Source organism: Vulpes lagopus, chromosome 10 (assembly GCF_018345385.1).
Source record: "Vulpes lagopus strain Blue_001 chromosome 10, ASM1834538v1, whole genome shotgun sequence".
Taxonomy (NCBI): domain Eukaryota; kingdom Metazoa; phylum Chordata; class Mammalia; order Carnivora; family Canidae; genus Vulpes; species Vulpes lagopus.
This window is the reverse complement of record NC_054833.1, coordinates 107,618,250-107,635,330: the sequence shown is the minus strand read 5'-3', so window position 1 is coordinate 107,635,330 and position 17,081 is coordinate 107,618,250. Positions and strand designations below refer to the sequence as shown.

At 43.0% G+C, this 17,081-nt stretch overlaps 1 protein-coding gene across 1 annotated transcript in view; it reads left to right on the top strand.

Moving 5' to 3' along the window:
- The window catches only part of CDH1 (cadherin 1), a 73,140-nt gene that overhangs the window by 44,497 nt on the left and 11,562 nt on the right, over positions 1–17,081 (top strand). Inside the window, exons 3-10 of the mRNA XM_041771991.1 lie at positions 3,374–3,588; positions 7,677–7,820; positions 7,948–8,103; positions 9,045–9,189; positions 10,725–10,900; positions 11,157–11,285; positions 13,145–13,327; positions 14,509–14,753. Of these exons, the coding sequence (XP_041627925.1) occupies positions 3,374–3,588; positions 7,677–7,820; positions 7,948–8,103; positions 9,045–9,189; positions 10,725–10,900; positions 11,157–11,285; positions 13,145–13,327; positions 14,509–14,753 (1,393 nt within the window). The remainder of the gene's footprint in view (positions 1–3,373; positions 3,589–7,676; positions 7,821–7,947; positions 8,104–9,044; positions 9,190–10,724; positions 10,901–11,156; positions 11,286–13,144; positions 13,328–14,508; positions 14,754–17,081) is intronic.

Here is a 17,081-nt window from a genome sequence, read left to right as displayed (position 1 = left end):
ACTGCCCAGATTTGGGCCAGCTGGGGAAAGGAATTAATTTGGTATGATAAATGGGGGCAGCTTTTGCTCCCTGTTTATGTGACAATCCTCCAAATACAGTCCGATTACCCCATTACTTCTGCTGGCTGGGTTTTGGGGGGGAGGGTTATTTGAAACACATCTTGTTTTTACTAGTTTGAGATGGAATTCCTACATCAGACCTAAAAGGCACTATCTGCCCATCCCTCAAGGACGGCATTTCTTCTTGCATCTCTTGTCATTTTCAGTTCATCTGTTCGCTTAGCAAATACTTGGCTTCTGCATGTCTACCCAAATGCACAGAAATAATAATTATCATTTTCTACTCACATTGCTCTTCCACTTTCAAAATTTGATCACATTCACTGTCTTTGTTAATCTTCACAAAAATGCAGATGAGGTAGGCTCCATCCGTGGCTATATCCTTCATGTCCCAGTAGGGGCAACAGGCGCAGAGAGGTTAATAAGCATGTTGTTTAAGGCCACTCAGCAGGAGCGAGGCGGAATCTGGGTTTATTATCTGACCACAGACTCTGAGACCAGCCTTTGCCTCTTGTCCCTCTTCTTGTGTTTATTACAGCCTTCCTCTGCTCACCCCACTCCCACCCCGTAAAGTTTGGGAAGTGAGTTATAAGAGGTGAGGAGGGTAGGGATGGAGGCATGGTTTTGATTTTTGTTTTTACAAACAGGGAGGAGAGAGTGTTGGGTGGGTGATTGTTTGAAGGACCCAGCTCCCTTCGTATGAACTATCTCTGGCTAGATCTCAGCTCCAGGTTACTGTACAAGGTGGCACCATATTTCCCTGGATTGTAGCTAGGAGGCAAAACTGTCCTTAAAACAACAAGGCCTTCACAGGGTCTCTTCAGGGCAGGGAAACTTAATCATGAGACTAAGTAATTCAGATGAAGGGCCGGTCCTAGCTCTGTCCCTCACTAGTTACCAGATACTAGGCAAATTTCTTAAGTTCTCCAAGCCTTAGGATCCGCGGGGCTGCTCACCCTCCCACCCAGTCATGGTTACTTTCTCTGGCCAGGGTGGGACTGTTGACTTCAGAAACATTTGCAGGGGTGTCCCCTGGTGGAAAAGAATGAAAACTGCAGCCCAGGAATTGAGGATGGCTTTGGGGATTTCTGGCAGAGACCTGATCCTCATGAACATAGAGGTGTCTAGCCAGGGAAAATAGGTTCAAGAACAGGAATTTTTATAAAATTCCTTGGACAAAAATTTTATAAAACCACTTGGACAAAATAGAAATTCCACTGGAGAAATGAAAGGCAAGTATTTGAAAAGGATGAAAACAGGCTGCCTTGAGAGTTTCCCATAGTTAACTATTCTTCAATTGGCTGTTGCCTCTGCCTCATAGGCTCTTGAGCCAGGTTTCTGGAAGACTTGATCCTTCAGGTCTTAGCTCTGCCACCCCCACCTAGGTTGGCCTGCTCTCATCATCCAGTATGAGTTACACTTTTCTGAATCACCCCCTTTCCCCAGCAATTAAAAAAATTATTAAAACGTAGGCTCCACGCCCAGCATAGAGCCCAACATGGGGCTTGAATTCACGACCTTGAGATCAAGACCTGAGCTTGGGAGGAGGGGTGCTGGGTGACTCATTCAAACATCCAACTCTTGATTTTTGTCTCAGGTCATGATCACAGGGTCCTGAGATCCTGCCCTGCACTGGGCTCCCATGTGTCAGCGTGGAGTCTGCTTATCCCTCTCCCTCTGCTTCTTCCCCAACTCACTCTCTCCCTCTCTTTCTCATATAAATAAGTAAAATCTCAAAAAAGAAAAAATAAGCTTGAGCTGAGATCAAGAGTCAGGTGCTCAACCAACCGAGCCACCCAGGGGCCCTCACCTCCTATATCACTCTTGTATCACCCTTTTTAATTCCTTTGTATCTAGTACTTGTCACTACCTGAAATTATTGGTCTCTGTATTTGTCCATGTTTTCTACAACAGTGTAAGCTCAGTGAGAGCAGGTGCATTGTCTGTCGTCTTTACAAGTTTATCCTTAGAGCTCAGCACAGTTTCTGGCATATTGGTTGGTGAAAAACCTGTAGAACAAGTCCTTTGGGATTCTGATGTTTAGTGTAGCCTTTTTTTTTCTTTTTAAACCACAATACCTCCAGCTTTGGGTGTTGGTAGTTTTTAAGTTTTATTACCTCAGTAGCTATATAGTCGGAAGTAGAGTTTCAAAGTTATTGATCATAACATTCCTCTATCCAAGTAGTCCTTCTCTGTTTTTTTTTGCATTTATCTTGCTGCCCTGTGTGATCAATTATCTCCCCTAACAGAAAATAATCAGATTGCAAGCAAGCATTACCTCTGTATGCCTCAGATAATAAGTCTATAACCAGTCAGGAAGTATTTACAATTATCAGTGTCTTTTGTGGAATACTCATGAGAATTGAGTAAATGATTAAGCAAAGCCACATTTGTTTTTAAAGATTTTTTTCCAAGATTTTATTTATTTAGAAGGAGAGTGTACATATGGGTGTATTAGCAATGGGAGGGGCAGAGGGAGAGAGCATCTCAAGCAGACTGTGCTGAGCAGGGAGCCTGGTGTGGGGCTCGATTTCATGACCCTGAAATCAGATCATGACCTGAGCTGAAATCAAGAGTTGGATGCTTAAGTGTGTCACCCAAGAGCCCCTGTTTTTAAAATTTTTATTGAACAAACTTTAATATAGTGCTTATGACGGACCAGGCATTGTTCTATGTATCTTAAAACAGCCATAGTAGATAGCTGCTCTTGTTGGCTTCATTCTACAGTTGGGTAGACAGAGGCACAGACTGAGGCACCGGGAGATTAAGTAATTTGCCCAAGGTCGCAGAGCTGGGCCTTGAACCCAGATAGTCTCTTCCAGAGCCCACACTCTTAACCATCATGCCAGGTGCCTCATTATCTGCCGCTGTTAGTTGAAATAAATGTAAACTGTTACTTGAATGTAGACTCTCCACAGCGTCTCCCTGTACCTTACAGTCTCTAAGTTTTGGACTTAGTAAGGACTCTTAGTTGTCTTGGTGGTCTGTTTTCATATTGTCAAGAGCCAGCTAAAGGAGAGGCCCTTTTTTGGCTTTTGAAAAGAAGTTACTTTCTAGGCAGGTTTCTGTTTGCACTTTACAAGTAGATACAAAAAAAATCAGACCACAATGAACAGTCCCCCTATAATTACGAAGAACATAATGATAATATTGACCACTTGCATATCTTTCCATTCTGTCACCAGTCTGTGTTTGTTTTACTTGTGCTTGTTTTGTATGAGTCAAGTTTTTGGTGGATGAATCAATCTTACTTTTTAATGTTCTTGTCTTTAATCTGCCCCATTTCCTAATTAGTGTGACTTATCCCCTACAGTGAGTTTTGAAGGATGCACCGGTCTACCCAGGACAGCCTATGTTTCTGATGACACCCGATTCAAAGTGGGCACAGATGGTGTGATTACAGTCAAGCGGCCTCTACAACTTCATAAACCAGAGATAAGTTTTCTTGTCCATGCCTGGGACTCCAGCCGCAGGAAGCTCTCCACCAGAGTTAGGCTGAAGGCAGCGACGCACCACCATCACCATCATGTATGTTGGAGTCTTTCTTGGAAGTTCACTATTGTTTTAAGTCTGTTGCCTAATCTGAGTTCTCTACCCTTGGCACCTTTTACATTTGGGCTGGATAGTTTTTGTTTTTGTTTTGTGTGTGTGTGTTTAGCAGCCTCCCTGACTTTAGCCCACTAGACAGATACCAGAAGCCCTCTCCTAGTTGTCACAACCAAAAATGTCTCCAGACATGGCCAATACCCCCCTGGGCAGGGGGTGTGGAATCACCCCTCGTTGAAAACCATTGGTATAACTGAACTAATTCTCGCTGGGAATTTTTTTGTGTTTGGGTGGGGAACAATCAGGTAAAATGATAGCAAGGTGTTAATATTATTTCTGTGGATAATATAGAATAGTGGGTGAGAGCGTGGACACTGTCTAGGATTGAATCATAGTCCTGCCGCTTGCTACCTGAGTAGCCGTGGGAAAGTTCACTTAACCTGTCTATGCTTGAAATTCCTTGTCTGTAATGTGAAGGAAATAATGACTGCGTGAATTAACACATGTGAAATGCTGCAACTGTAGTAGGCATACCGTAAGTACTCAGTAATTGTTGACTTTTTCTTGAAGGAAGAATGAATAAGAGATCAATTCTCTGATCACTTTATTTTACTCTTTTAATTAGTATTTTTTAAAGACTTTATTCTGAGAGCATGAGTAGAGGGGAGGGGAGGGGCAGAGGGAGAGGGAGAAGTAGACTCCCCATTTCTTTTTTTTCCCCCCCATTTTATTTTACTCTTTGTGTTTCTAGTGGGGAGGGTTTTGGGAAGAGAAGAGAAGAATCATTGGGAAGCTTTTGTTCCATTGAACTATAATCTGCACAAGATCCTTCCACATTGTATCTGTAGCACCTGGCCCACAGTCTGGCTCCCTCCAGGAGCCCTGTAAATATTGAATGGACAGGTGGGTGGATTGGCCACGAACGAAAGGATATATGTTTGCCCAGTTCTTAGCAAGAATGTTTCTGGGTATTGTTACCCAAGTCAGACACCTTTGCTAGTTTCTAAATTGCTCTCATGGTGCTTCCTATCAAAATGTGTCTCTGGAGGCCATTCTAGTTGGATCCTGGTACTGCCTTAAAAGTATGGAACATGTTGGAAGTACCAAGGCCTTTCAGGCTGGCTCCTGTTTTTCTCCCCAAAGATTGTTGGGATTCCAGGAAGTTAATAGTCCTTGATAGATGTATTATTCTTTTCTCCCTGATGTAATTGGACAGATCAGAAAAATGAAGAGCTTAGTAGCAGTGTATTAACATAACTCCCTAACTCAGGTCTCCAACTGACTCCGTCATTCGTGTAAGTTCAGCATGGTGAGTTCTTGCTGGGCAACTGTGTGTGAAAGGCTTTTATGATCAAAAGACAAGTTTTGTTTTGTTTTTTAAAGATTTTACTTATTTATTCATGAGAGACACAGAGACAGAGAGAGAGAGAGAGGCAGAGACACAGGCAGAGGGAGAAGCAGGCTCCATGCAGGGGGCCCGATGTGGGACTTGATCCCCGGACTCCAGGATCATGCCCTGGGCCGAAGGCAGGCGCTAAACCACTAAGCCACCCAGGTGTCCCAAAAGACAAGTTATATATATATATATATATATATATATTTCCTTCCTACTTCTGTCAATTTTGCCTTTGCCTCCATTTTTTGTTGTATCATGATTAAGTTCAAATACATATTACAGAAAACCATGAATAACAGTGGTTTATGCAGAATAGAGTATTTCTCTGTCAAGTTAAAGAAATTCAAGGGTAAATGGCCAATCTGGAGGCCCCACAGTCACTAGGAGCCCAGCTTTCTCCTTTCCTTCCCATTCTGCCATCCTCAGCACATGGCTTCTGTCCTCAAGGGTACCTCATGATCCGAAATGGCTGCTGGAGCTCTGTAATCAAATCTTCATTCTAGATGATAAGGAGAAAGAAAGCACAAAAATGCATTACTCAGCTGTCTGCCTGGCTTTTAAAAGAAGCTTTTGTGGAATGCATTTTTAAAGGATTAAAGATACTTTATTAAGGTAATCTCTATACCCAGCGTATAGAGAACTTAGAACTCCGATCTAGAGTCATATGCTTTTCTGATTGAGCTAGCCAGGTGCCCCCTTTGTGGAATTTTTAAATAATGCTTACCTCTCACTGGTTACAACTTGACCTCATGCCATACTTAGCTATAAGTGCAGTAGAAAATCTCTTTTACTTAAACACAGTGCTGAATACAAAACAGATATATGGAGAGAGACAGCTACTTTAGGGGGTTTTTTGTCTTTAGAAAGAAAGAAGAATGGATATTGAGTGGTATGTGGCAACACTGCCATAGTTGTATTCTAAGTGCTTTATCTGTAACACTAGTATCTCTTTTTTTTTTTTTTTAATTTTTTTATTTATTTAGGATAGTCACGGAGAGAGAGAGAGAGAGAGAGAGAGAGAGAGAGAGGCAGAGACATAGGCAGAGGGAGAAGCAGGCTCCATGCACCGGGAGCCCGACGTGGGATTCGATCCCGGGTCTCCAGGATCGCGCCCTGGGCCAAAGGCAGGCGCTAAACCGCTGCACCACCCAGGGATCCCTGTAATACTAGTATCTCATTTAATCCTTCTAATGTTATCCCAATTTTTGGTTCTTAGGGAACTGTGGAACAGAGAAAAATAATCTGCCCAAGAGTAGGAAGTGCCATAGTGAGAATTCACAGCTAAATAGCCTGGTTTTATGGCCTGTCCTTGGCTCAGGAGGGACTACTTCTCTAGAATATTAATAATCCAAGGATGCAGAGAGAGAAAAAGTGTGTGGGCATAACCAGTATGTAGAAATGTAATACTGGGAAGGATGCTGCGATGATAATCTTTTTTTTTTTTTTTTTTTTTTTATTCTATTTAAATACAAGAGACACAGAGAGGGAGAGGAAGAGGGAGAGAAAGAAGCAGGCTTCCTGCAGGGAGCCTGATGTGAGACTCGATCCCAGGAACCTGGGATCATGACCTGAGCCAGAGGCAGATACCCAACCTTTTTTTTTTTTTCTTTTTTTTTTAAGATTTTATTTATTTATTCATGATAGACCTAGAGAGAGAGAGGGAGGCAGAGACACAGGCGAGGGAGAAGCAGGCTCCGTGCAGGGAGCCCAACGCGGGACTCGATCCTGGGACTCCAGGATCGTGCCCTGGGCCAAAGGCAGGCACTAAACCGCTGAGCTACCCAGGGATCCCAGACTCCCAACCGTTAAGCCACCTGGCGTCCGATGATATCTGGTCTTCTCTTCTATCTTGTGCATTTTGGATCAAATTTGAGAAGCCAGGAAATAGCACTTGAATCACCTTTGGAAAATGGTGATCAATGATTATGTGGGGTGTGGGAGATGGAACTGTCCTCTGGAACTTTCATGCATTACTGCTAATCACTTTAAAGCACTTAGCAATTTGGAGGATATTTTTCTTCCATCTTCAACTATCTTATTTCCCTGTGTGTGCATAAAGTTGTCTTTATCACACATGAAAATTGTTCAATACAAGTCTCAAAGGATATATTTGGTTCCCATCCCAACAGCTTCTGTTAGAACAAATGGAAACCAAATAGATAAAATAACACAATGAGATTAAAGAATTTGTATTGATCACAAGTAGTTCTTAGTACCAATTCCTTAAACTTAACTCACCTTCACTAAGAGCTCCACTTTGGGGACCTATACCCCTAGGAAAAACATAAGAGAAAATTGAAATGTTTGAATATCCAATTGTTGGATAAACTCTGATATTAAATCAGCAGTGTCATGTTTCATTAAAACCGACAGGTATCATATATTTAGGCTTGTGATAACTTGCAAAATAATACTAAACCCTCAAACATGTAATTGTGAATGCATAATGATTACTTGAACTCTGGACATTAGAAGGATCAAAAGAGAGAACACAGTCTTTATTATATGGCAGAGAGGTTCATTGGGTTGTGTTTTGTTACTAAGTTAAAACTGTTGACTGTCCTCAAGAAGGTTGGGGATGCTGGCTAGGTAGGTGGGACTGTGTGGCCTGTATGTGTCTGTATGTATCTGTCCTGAATTATCTGATTTTGTTCTTCATCTTCTTTCTTTTTAGGATGCTCCCTCTAAAACCCAGACAGAGGTGCTCACATTTCCCAGTTCCCAGCATGGACTCAGAAGACAGAAGAGAGACTGGGTTATCCCTCCTATCAGCTGCCCGGAAAACGAGAAAGGCCCATTTCCTAAAAACCTGGTTCAGGTAGAGAAGGAGGTTCTCTATTTCTCTGGGAGCAGTTTGAGAGAGAAGGACCTAAGAGAAAAAGAGGGAAAGCCCCAATGTCAGGATCATTTCTTGATAATTCTGTTTCTTTCTTTTTGATCTTCAGATCAAGTCTAACAGGGACAAAGAAATCAAGGTTTTCTACAGCATCACTGGCCAAGGAGCTGACGCACCTCCTGTTGGTGTGTTTATTATTGAAAGAGAAACAGGATGGCTGAAGGTGACTGAGCCTCTGGATAGAGAACAAATTGCTAAGTACATTGTGAGTATCTCTCAGAAGCCTGCTAATAATCGGGTTGTATCCTTCCAAAATTTTTTGGTCCACCCATGTTGGATCCCTAGATCAGGTGTTCTGGACACATGAGGCTTAATTTGATACCTGTTGACAAGGGGGGAATGACAGAAGAATTGGAAAAAATGGGGAGGGGGGGTTGATTCCCCCCCCCCAATCAGGAATAAAGAGAGAAGAGACCTTATGATCATACATGTTTTTAATTTTTTTTAAAGGTTTATTTATTTATTCATGAGAGAGAGGAGGAGACCTAGGCAGAGGGAGAAACAGGCTCCCCACAGGGAGCCTGTGGGACTCTATCCCAAGACCCCAGGATCGTGACCTGAGCCAAAGGCAGATGCTCAACCGCTGAGCCACCCAGGCATCCCCATACATGAGTTTAGACCCAAGATACCAACTTAACTTATTCTTGGGGCTAAAAGTCCCTGCCCCAAAGGAAGAGGCCAGTTATGACATTGGGAAGCAAAAGCCATTCCTGGGCCTTGGTAGCAATGTGAACCTAGAGAGCTGGAGGGTAATGTATTGAGGCTAAAGGCAGAAAACTCTGGGAGAGACACTAGATTGGAGCAACCAGAGCAAATTTTCCCCTGCTGGGGAACCAGGGTGTTTTAGGCTCCCTCCCTCTCTTGTGTCTTAGGCCTGGCTCCCTATCCTCCTGTGGGAAATGGGAGCTCTGACCTGCTGGGGTGTTCTATGTCCATGAATCTTTACATATCATGACCTCAATCAGTGTCATGACATCACTGAAGCAGCAGCACTTGTGGGGGGAAATTCTCTTCTGGGGGTGTCCATCCTTGGCTCTTAGAGAGTAAGTAGGAGGGAGTACAGGCCTGCTAGAGTTCGAGCCACACGACTTATCCCATTTTTTCCTCCTTGTTGGGGCCCAAGTAACTCTCGCTTGGCTCTTACAGCTCTACTCACATGCCGTATCTTCTAATGGGAATGCGGTCGAAGACCCAATGGAGATCGTGATCACGGTGACAGATCAGAATGACAACAAGCCTGAGTTCACCCAGGCAGTCTTCCAAGGATCTGTCACGGAAGGTGCCCTTCCAGGTATGGTCTATAACGAGTAGCTGAATACTCAGAAAGACACTTAAATTCTTTGGACCTCAAAGTGTCGGGGCTTGTGTTTGGCATCAGACTCTTCATAGGGACAGAACTTCTTTGGAAGCCTCTGTGTGTGTGTGTGTGTGTGTGTGTGTGTGTGTGTGTGTGTGTGTGTGTGAGAGAGAGAGAGAGAGAGACAGAGACAGAGAGACAGAAACATCCTTTCTACAGAAGTGTGTATTATAAAATAGGAGCAGTTTGAAAATCTCCCCCGCCTCCTCCCCCTAGAAGAGAAGAACCTTCTCTGATTTAGAAACAGATCCTTGCCATTCCTGGCCATATTCTTTTCTCACTCTTATAAAGGTAACCACTGCCCTGACTTTTGTGGTAATCATTCCTTTGCTTTCCTTGATCTTTTTCATCATGTGTCTACCTACCTCTGTATATCTTGTTTGTTTTGCATGTTTTCTAGCTTTACATACATGGAATCCCACTCTACATGTATTTCCGTGGTGTGCTTCTCTCATTCAGCTTTATGTACATAACATTCTTCATGTTGGCGCCCATAGCAATCTAAAAGGTCATTCATTTTCATTGCCGTGTAGTGTTCAATATTTTTGTATTTATATAAAACACTTTGTTCCCCTGTTGATGGAAATTGGGTTTGAGTTTCCTGCTGTTAGAAATAGTGTTCTCAGAGCATTATTTAACATATTTCCTGATGCATGCACACAAGACTTTGGGGGGAATATCCGTAGTAGTGGGTTGCTCAATTGTAGGGTATGTGTCCGTTCATTGTGACTACATGGTAACAAACTGTTTTCCAAACTGGTTGAACCACTTTACGCTTCCACCAGCAATATATATCCTGGAATTGTTAGACTTTAGCTTTGTTGAGTGTGCAGTTGTATCTCTGTACAGTTGCATTTCTCTGATTTATTAATGGGCTAATGAGCATTTTCTATTTTTGCTGGCCCATTTGGGTTTCTTCTTGATGGCTTGTTTCTTCAAGTCTTTTTGCTCCTTTCTTCCCTTGGGCTCTTTGTCCTTTTCCTGTGGATCCCTAAGGAATTTTGTTGATGGCATGGGCGCTAGTCTTTTTGCAGACACATGTGCTGTAAGTATTCTCTGCTACCTTCAAGGCCATGATCTCAAATGACCATTCTGTCTGGTGAAGCTGTGCCTGAGGAGCCAGTTGTGGATATTGGTGGGATTTTTCCTATTTTTCACCTCATCCACTCAGTCTGAGAAACATGGCACAGTGTTTTAATTTAAGGTTATTTATTCTACATACTCCAGCCCCCATCCAGAATATCTATTGGAAAAGCTGAGTCCTTGGAACACTACTCATTGGGTGAAATGCTTTCTTTCTCCCCTACTACCACTTTGGTAAAAATTTTGGGAATGAGAGAATGGAGAAGCCATGACATGGTACTGTCCCTGGGACTTCTCCTTGAACACTCTGGACAGAATTGAACTGAGCAGTGCTGACTGGAATCCAAAGTGCAGCTCAACTGATTTGTCTCCTTTTGCACTTGCAGGCACCTCTGTGATGCAGGTGACAGCCACAGATGCGGATGATGACGTGAACACCTACAACGCCGCCATCGCTTACAGCATCCTCACACAAGACCCCCTCCTGCCTAGCAGCATGATGTTCACTATCAACAAGGACACAGGAGTCATCAGCGTGCTCACCACTGGGCTGGACCGAGAGGTCAGAGGTCAAGAGCATCTATAGGGTGTTGAGGGCAAATAAACATCAGCTAAATCACACCAACAATGCAAAACTCTGCCGAGGCCAGTGCTACTATGTTTATCGTCTGAGCATCGCATCTAAGCATCACTCTAGAGGATTTGTACCTAGAAAGCCGGCTGATGTTGAAGCAAATGATCAAATAAGGTGTTTCCATGTGCTGGGCTGGGCTTGATGGTGCCATTGGTCCTGACACCAATGTGTTTGATCTCTGCAGGGTGTCCCCATGTACACCTTGGTGGTTCAGGCTGCTGACCTGCAAGGCGAAGGCTTAACTACAACTGCAACAGCTGTGATCACAGTCACTGACATCAACGATAACCCCCCCATCTTCAACCCGACCACGGTAATTCTATAACCCCTTGGATGGTTTCCAAAGAAAGGACCTCTGTTGTTTTGTGGCTGCTCATGGGCAAACCCTTTGAAAATTTTCCCCAGAATAGTGAACTTTAAGAAGCAAACAGATTGGGATGGCAGTTGTCTCTGTCATCCTCAGCATGGGCTCTGTTGACATAGGTTTGTGAAGTTGCAAATGTCACCTAGGAGTGCCTGGCTGGCTCAGTCAGTGGAGCGTGTGACTCTTGATCATGGGGTTCTGAGTTCAAGCCCCACATTGGGTATAGAGATGACTTTAAAAAAAAATCACCTGTTGATCTCGTGTCTTCATGTTGTGCATCTTGGTAACAAATCCTACCCGGTTTTATTTATTCATTGAACAAATATTTTCTAAGTTTATAACAACAGGAACTGTATTACACACTGGAGATCTTATCACAAACAAGACAGACAAAGGTTCTATTCTCAGTGGAGTTGACAGCCTAACTAGAGAGGTTTGACAACCTGTACAAATTAATATGTACAACTGTATTAAATGCAGATGTGAAGAAGGTACTGAAAGCCACATGAAAGAACCTTATATCTTAATACATTAGTTAGAAGTAAGCTCAGTGGTTAGTAACAGAGACTTGACTCTTGTGCTTAAACAAGTAGGGCAAACTTTTCCTTGTGTCACAAAAAGCCTAGAGCTAGAGTATCTACGCTGTCAATGGAACCTCCTTTGTCTTGCTGCCCCACCATCGTTGGTGGATGGCTCCCATCCTCATTGTCCCGTTGTGGCCCTAGATGGCTGAGCTCCAGCTATCTCTGTGCTTCATTCAGGAAGGAGACACGCACATGAAGAGCAAAAGGCATTGCTGTTAAGTCCTCTTCTGTGCAGACCCATCCCGCAACTTTCATTTACCTCCTATTAGCAGCTGCTGTCTTTGAAGATGACTGGAAATAAAATATTCTGTCTGGGCACATTGCTGCCCCCAACAGTATAGTTCGTGAAGAAGGGTTGAGTGGGTGTTTAGTAGGCAATTAGCAGTCTGCCACCTAATGTAGGCATTGTGAGTACAAGAAGGCTTCACAAAGACCATAACATTTACAATAAGACTTGAAAGGAGATTGTCAAATGTGGAACAGGGGACAATGGAAGTGTTCTAGGCAGAGGGATAACCATATGCAAAATGCCCTGAATCGGACAGCCCGGGTCGCTCAGTGGTTTAGTGCTGCCTTCGGCCCAGGGCCTGATCCTGGGGACCTGGGATCAAGTCCCATGTCAGGCTCCCTCTACGGAGCCTGCTTCTCCCTCTCCCTCTGCCTGTGTCGGGGCCTCTTTCTCTTGTCTCTCATGAATAAATAAAAAAATCTAAATTAAAAAAAAATGAACTGAAGAATAATCTGTGTAGTGAACCATATGAGGTCAGGTCCTATAGGACCTTGTAGTTGGAGGTTAGAATTTTAGAATTTATCCTGGGTGCAACGGGATGTCATCAAGGGTTTTAAGCAGAGGACTGTACTGACCAGACTTTGATGAAAATTATTGGTACCATTGGGAATGATGGGAGAGGAGGGGAGTAGTGGATAAGCCACAATGTGGAATTTGTTGAAGATCAAAGCAACTGGCCAAAGTGTGCTGAGGGGCTCAGGTAGCCGGCTCCTTGAAAGACTAACTCAGGTAGTCTTAAAGGCTGTTGCAATTTGAGTGATCTTGGCTGTTCCACCAATAGGAAATAGAGGCCCAACTGGTGGAGTGGGCACTTCTCCAAGACTCTGCTCTTTGGATCTTGGGCTCAGAAAGGACTCCTTTAGCCCTCTTGGATATGGCTCCTCTATTGGTTGTCAAGATGTCCTAAGTGACCCATCTTCTCCTTTGCTCTGTAGTATCAGGGCCGGGTGCCTGAGAACAAGGCTAATGTCGAAATCGCTGTACTCAAAGTGACGGATGCCGATGTCCCCGATACCCCAGCCTGGAAGGCTGTGTACACCATACTGAACAATAACAATGATCAATTTGTTGTCACCACAGACCCAGTAACCAACGACGGCATTTTGAAAACAACTAAGGTTTGTACGGTGCCTGGCAAGATGCAGGTATTGACATCTTAGCTAGCCGCCCACTGCCTTGTCCCCTGGTGTCTTCTCAGAAGTAGATCAGCATGGCATTGGCGGGCTGGGGGTGGGCAGCTTTCCCAGGTTCTGGTGGACCATTTGGGGTTTGCAGCAACTCTTCAGGCACATGTGAGAAGCTCCTACGCAGCCCCCTGAAATTGAGGAGAAAGAAAGTACCATCTGTTTTAAAAGGCTTTCTCCCTGAAACATTTGCCTACCCCCATATCCATTTTGCAAATGAGAGGAAAAATGGTTTATTGGTCTCTGCCATTTTGCCGGATTATTTTAGAAGTGGGACACATGACTTTGAAACCTGAAAATTTAAGAAGTTGGGTGACCTCCTTGTTGAGGTTACTAATTCGCCCCCAAACTTAGACTTCCTATTGAGCAAGTGAGCAAAACCATTCATTTCTGCATCACTCACTACATAACCTTATTTCCCACCCAACATTTGATGTCACCATTTTCTATGCTACAAATGAAAGATAGAAGCTAGGAAAATGAGCCCCCGCCAAACACACTTGATCACAAACGTTCCCGGTGTACTCCTTACAGCGACTCTATTTAGTAGTTCCTTTTCCTATGTATTTGGATGTGGAAGCAGACCCACAGGGCTAGGAAATGGCCCACCCTGGCTTTGTTTGACCTTTTTGCCGCCTCATTGGAACCGCATGTTGTCACTAAACTTAACTGAGGTTAGTGAGTTGGACAAGCAGGGTCTTCTGTCCATCTGCTATCACAGAGACAACACGTCACATAAGATATGAACATTCTTACTGGTCTTGGATAATAAATGACTTCCAGTATGAGCATTTCTTACTGGGTTTTGCTGTGAGGTTTCATGTAGTTCGTTTTTATTCTTCTGCTAGGGTTCTCATCTTGAATGTGGTTGCTTGTTAGCTTTTGAAAAACATCCATGGCTGGGCCTCCCTCTCAGAAATTATGATTTACTGGATTAGGGTGCAAGCCTCCCTTTTCTTCTATAGTTCTTAAGTTAATTCTTCCTAGCACAGCTAGGTTTGAGAACCACAAGATATTGTTAACCAACTACAATAGTTAAGGATTTAATCTTTTTTTTTTTTTTTTCCTAAGCTAACATAAAATAGGTTCTTTTAACTCATTTCTGTTCTCTTTAGGGCTTGGATTTTGAGGACAAGCAGCAGTATGTCTTGTACGTGACCGTGGTGAATGTGATCCCGTTTGAGGTCATCCTCTCCACCTCCACAGCCACTGTCACTGTGGACGTGGAGGATGTGAATGAAGCACCCATCTTCATCCCTTCCCCAAAGGTAGTGTCAATCCCTGAAGACTTTGGTGTAGGCCAGGAAATCACATCCTACACCGCCGAGGATCCAGATACATATATGGAACAGAGGATAACGTAAGTGTGGAGATTTTTCAACAGACTAGCAGGAACTGGGGAGTTGTGTGTGTATGTGTATAAAATACTTAGTTCTTAGTATTTTATCATCGTTGGTCTGTGCAAGACCCTTCTCTTGTCTGGCTTGCCTTTTTTTTTTTTTTTTTTTTTTTTTAAACTCCCATTCCCCACACCTTTTCCATTCCCTCCACGGCCAGCCATTCTACTGTGTTGCTTCTCGAAGTTCATGCAGTGTAGCCGAAGTGTGGTTTTCAATTACATACGAGGTGTTGTATTATTAAGAAGCTCACTATTTCTTCTCCTTTTAAACTGGAAGGCACCTCTGTAAACTAAATCATACCCATGGATGTGCAAACACATGTGCAAACCAAGAGCAACACCCCATGACCATGTAAGACAGAGAAGGTCCTTAATCTTTTGAGGGCTGGATTTGAGTAGGAAAAAACTATTTGAGGAAGCACAAATCCAAACATGACACCTGTGTCTTGTGATTTGTAACGTGATTTCCCGGGAGAACAGAGCTTGTCCAATGTGCCCACTTCTTCTTAGAGAAGTTCCTGCCTGTTCACATCTACTTTAGAGGAAACTGTAATACTGAACTATTTATAAAATCATTCTACAAATCTGGAGTAGCATCTTGCTTACTAATTGAGTATATTTTTGTTTTGGGATGTGTTTGTGTTTTAGCATCAGTACTTTTGACTTCTGAAACTTCCAACTTCAAACAAAAAGAGTTTAAGTGGGGCACCTACGTGGCTCAGCAGTTGAGCATCTGCCTTCAGCTGCAGGGCATGATCCTGGGATCTGGGATTAGTCTCCTTGCATGGAGACTGCTTCTCCTCCCTCTGCCTGCGTCTCTGCCTCTCTTTCTGTGTTTTTCATGAATAAATAAATCTTAAAAAAAAAAAAAAAAAAAAAGTTTAAGTGGGACTTCAGCTTTTAAGATTATTCTGGGAATTTTTTATGCTGATTCTGTCCTGAGCAAAAGAGCTCTTGAATACCTTTAGACCACATATGTGCCCTGTACAGGAGAAATATATAAAGGGTGCAGGTAGTGAGCTTAAGCCTGCTAGAATTGAATGATTAGGTCAGGGATGATGGGGAATTTTTAAATGGAGGTTGATAACCTCCAAGCCTTCTGATTGTTTTCAACATAGTTTTTTTGAATTTTTTAATTTATTTGAGAGAGGGAGAGAACATGAGCAGGAATGGGAGTTGGGGTGGGAGATGTGGGGGAGTGAGGGAGAGGAAGAAGCAGGCTCCCTGCTGAGCAAGGAGCCCTGATGTGAGCCCCAATCCCATGACCCTGATATCATGACCTTAGCTAAAGGCAGATGCTTAAGCAACTGAATCACCTAGGTACCCCTGGTTTTTAACATTTACTAAAAAAACAAAAGGCAGGGACAACACAACATGACATGATGTGCCACTTGATGTGATTCAGTAGCATGCACGGAGTACACTAAGGAAATTTTTTTTTTTGGAGGAAACAAAAGTTGGGACAGAATGTAGTCAAGTGTTAGGATCTGATTTCGAAGAAATGCAGAGAATGAAGAAACTTAAATGCCACAGGAAGCAGTCAGCCAAATACAGAATGTGGAAACTATATGACAAATGGTACTGTTTCTTCAAGACATGAATGAATGGCGAAAGGGTGGGGGGGCTGGTGTCGATTAAGAGAGTACTAAGAGGAAAATGAACCAATTGTAATGTGTAGACTACACTTAAATATGGACTCAACAATCCAACTATAAAACACCTTTGAGTCAATTAGAGATACTTGAACATGGATGTGGCATTAAAATGACATTAAGTAACTATTGTTATTTTTGCAGGATGTGTTAGTGGCATTCTGTTTTTTGTTTTTTTTTTTGTTTTGTTTTTAACCTTTTCTATATAAGATACGTGCTAAGGTATTTACAGGAGAAATCGTTTGATGTCTGAGATTGCTTTAAAATTCTCTGAAGTTCGGGAACCTGGGTGGCTCAGTGACTCTTGATCTTGGGGTTGTGAGTTTGAGCCCCATGTTGGGTATAGAGATTTCTTAAAAATAAAATATGAACTAAGTTAAATACTCTCATTTCATACATATATTCAATGTACTGCTCATAATCCAAGGATTCTTCCTGTGGTCCAAAATATAAGGGCTAGTAAAGTAAGTGTGTGTGTGTGTGTGTGTTTTCCAAGTCCCAAGAAGGCTTTGTTAAATGCAGAGGGGAGTGGATAAGTCCTTCCTAGCTGCTGCTTTCCTCATGGCTGCCAGGACATTGTTCAGCTCCTTTTCCTCTTGGTGCAAAGGTCTCCCCACCTTTTCTTTTTTCTTTTCTC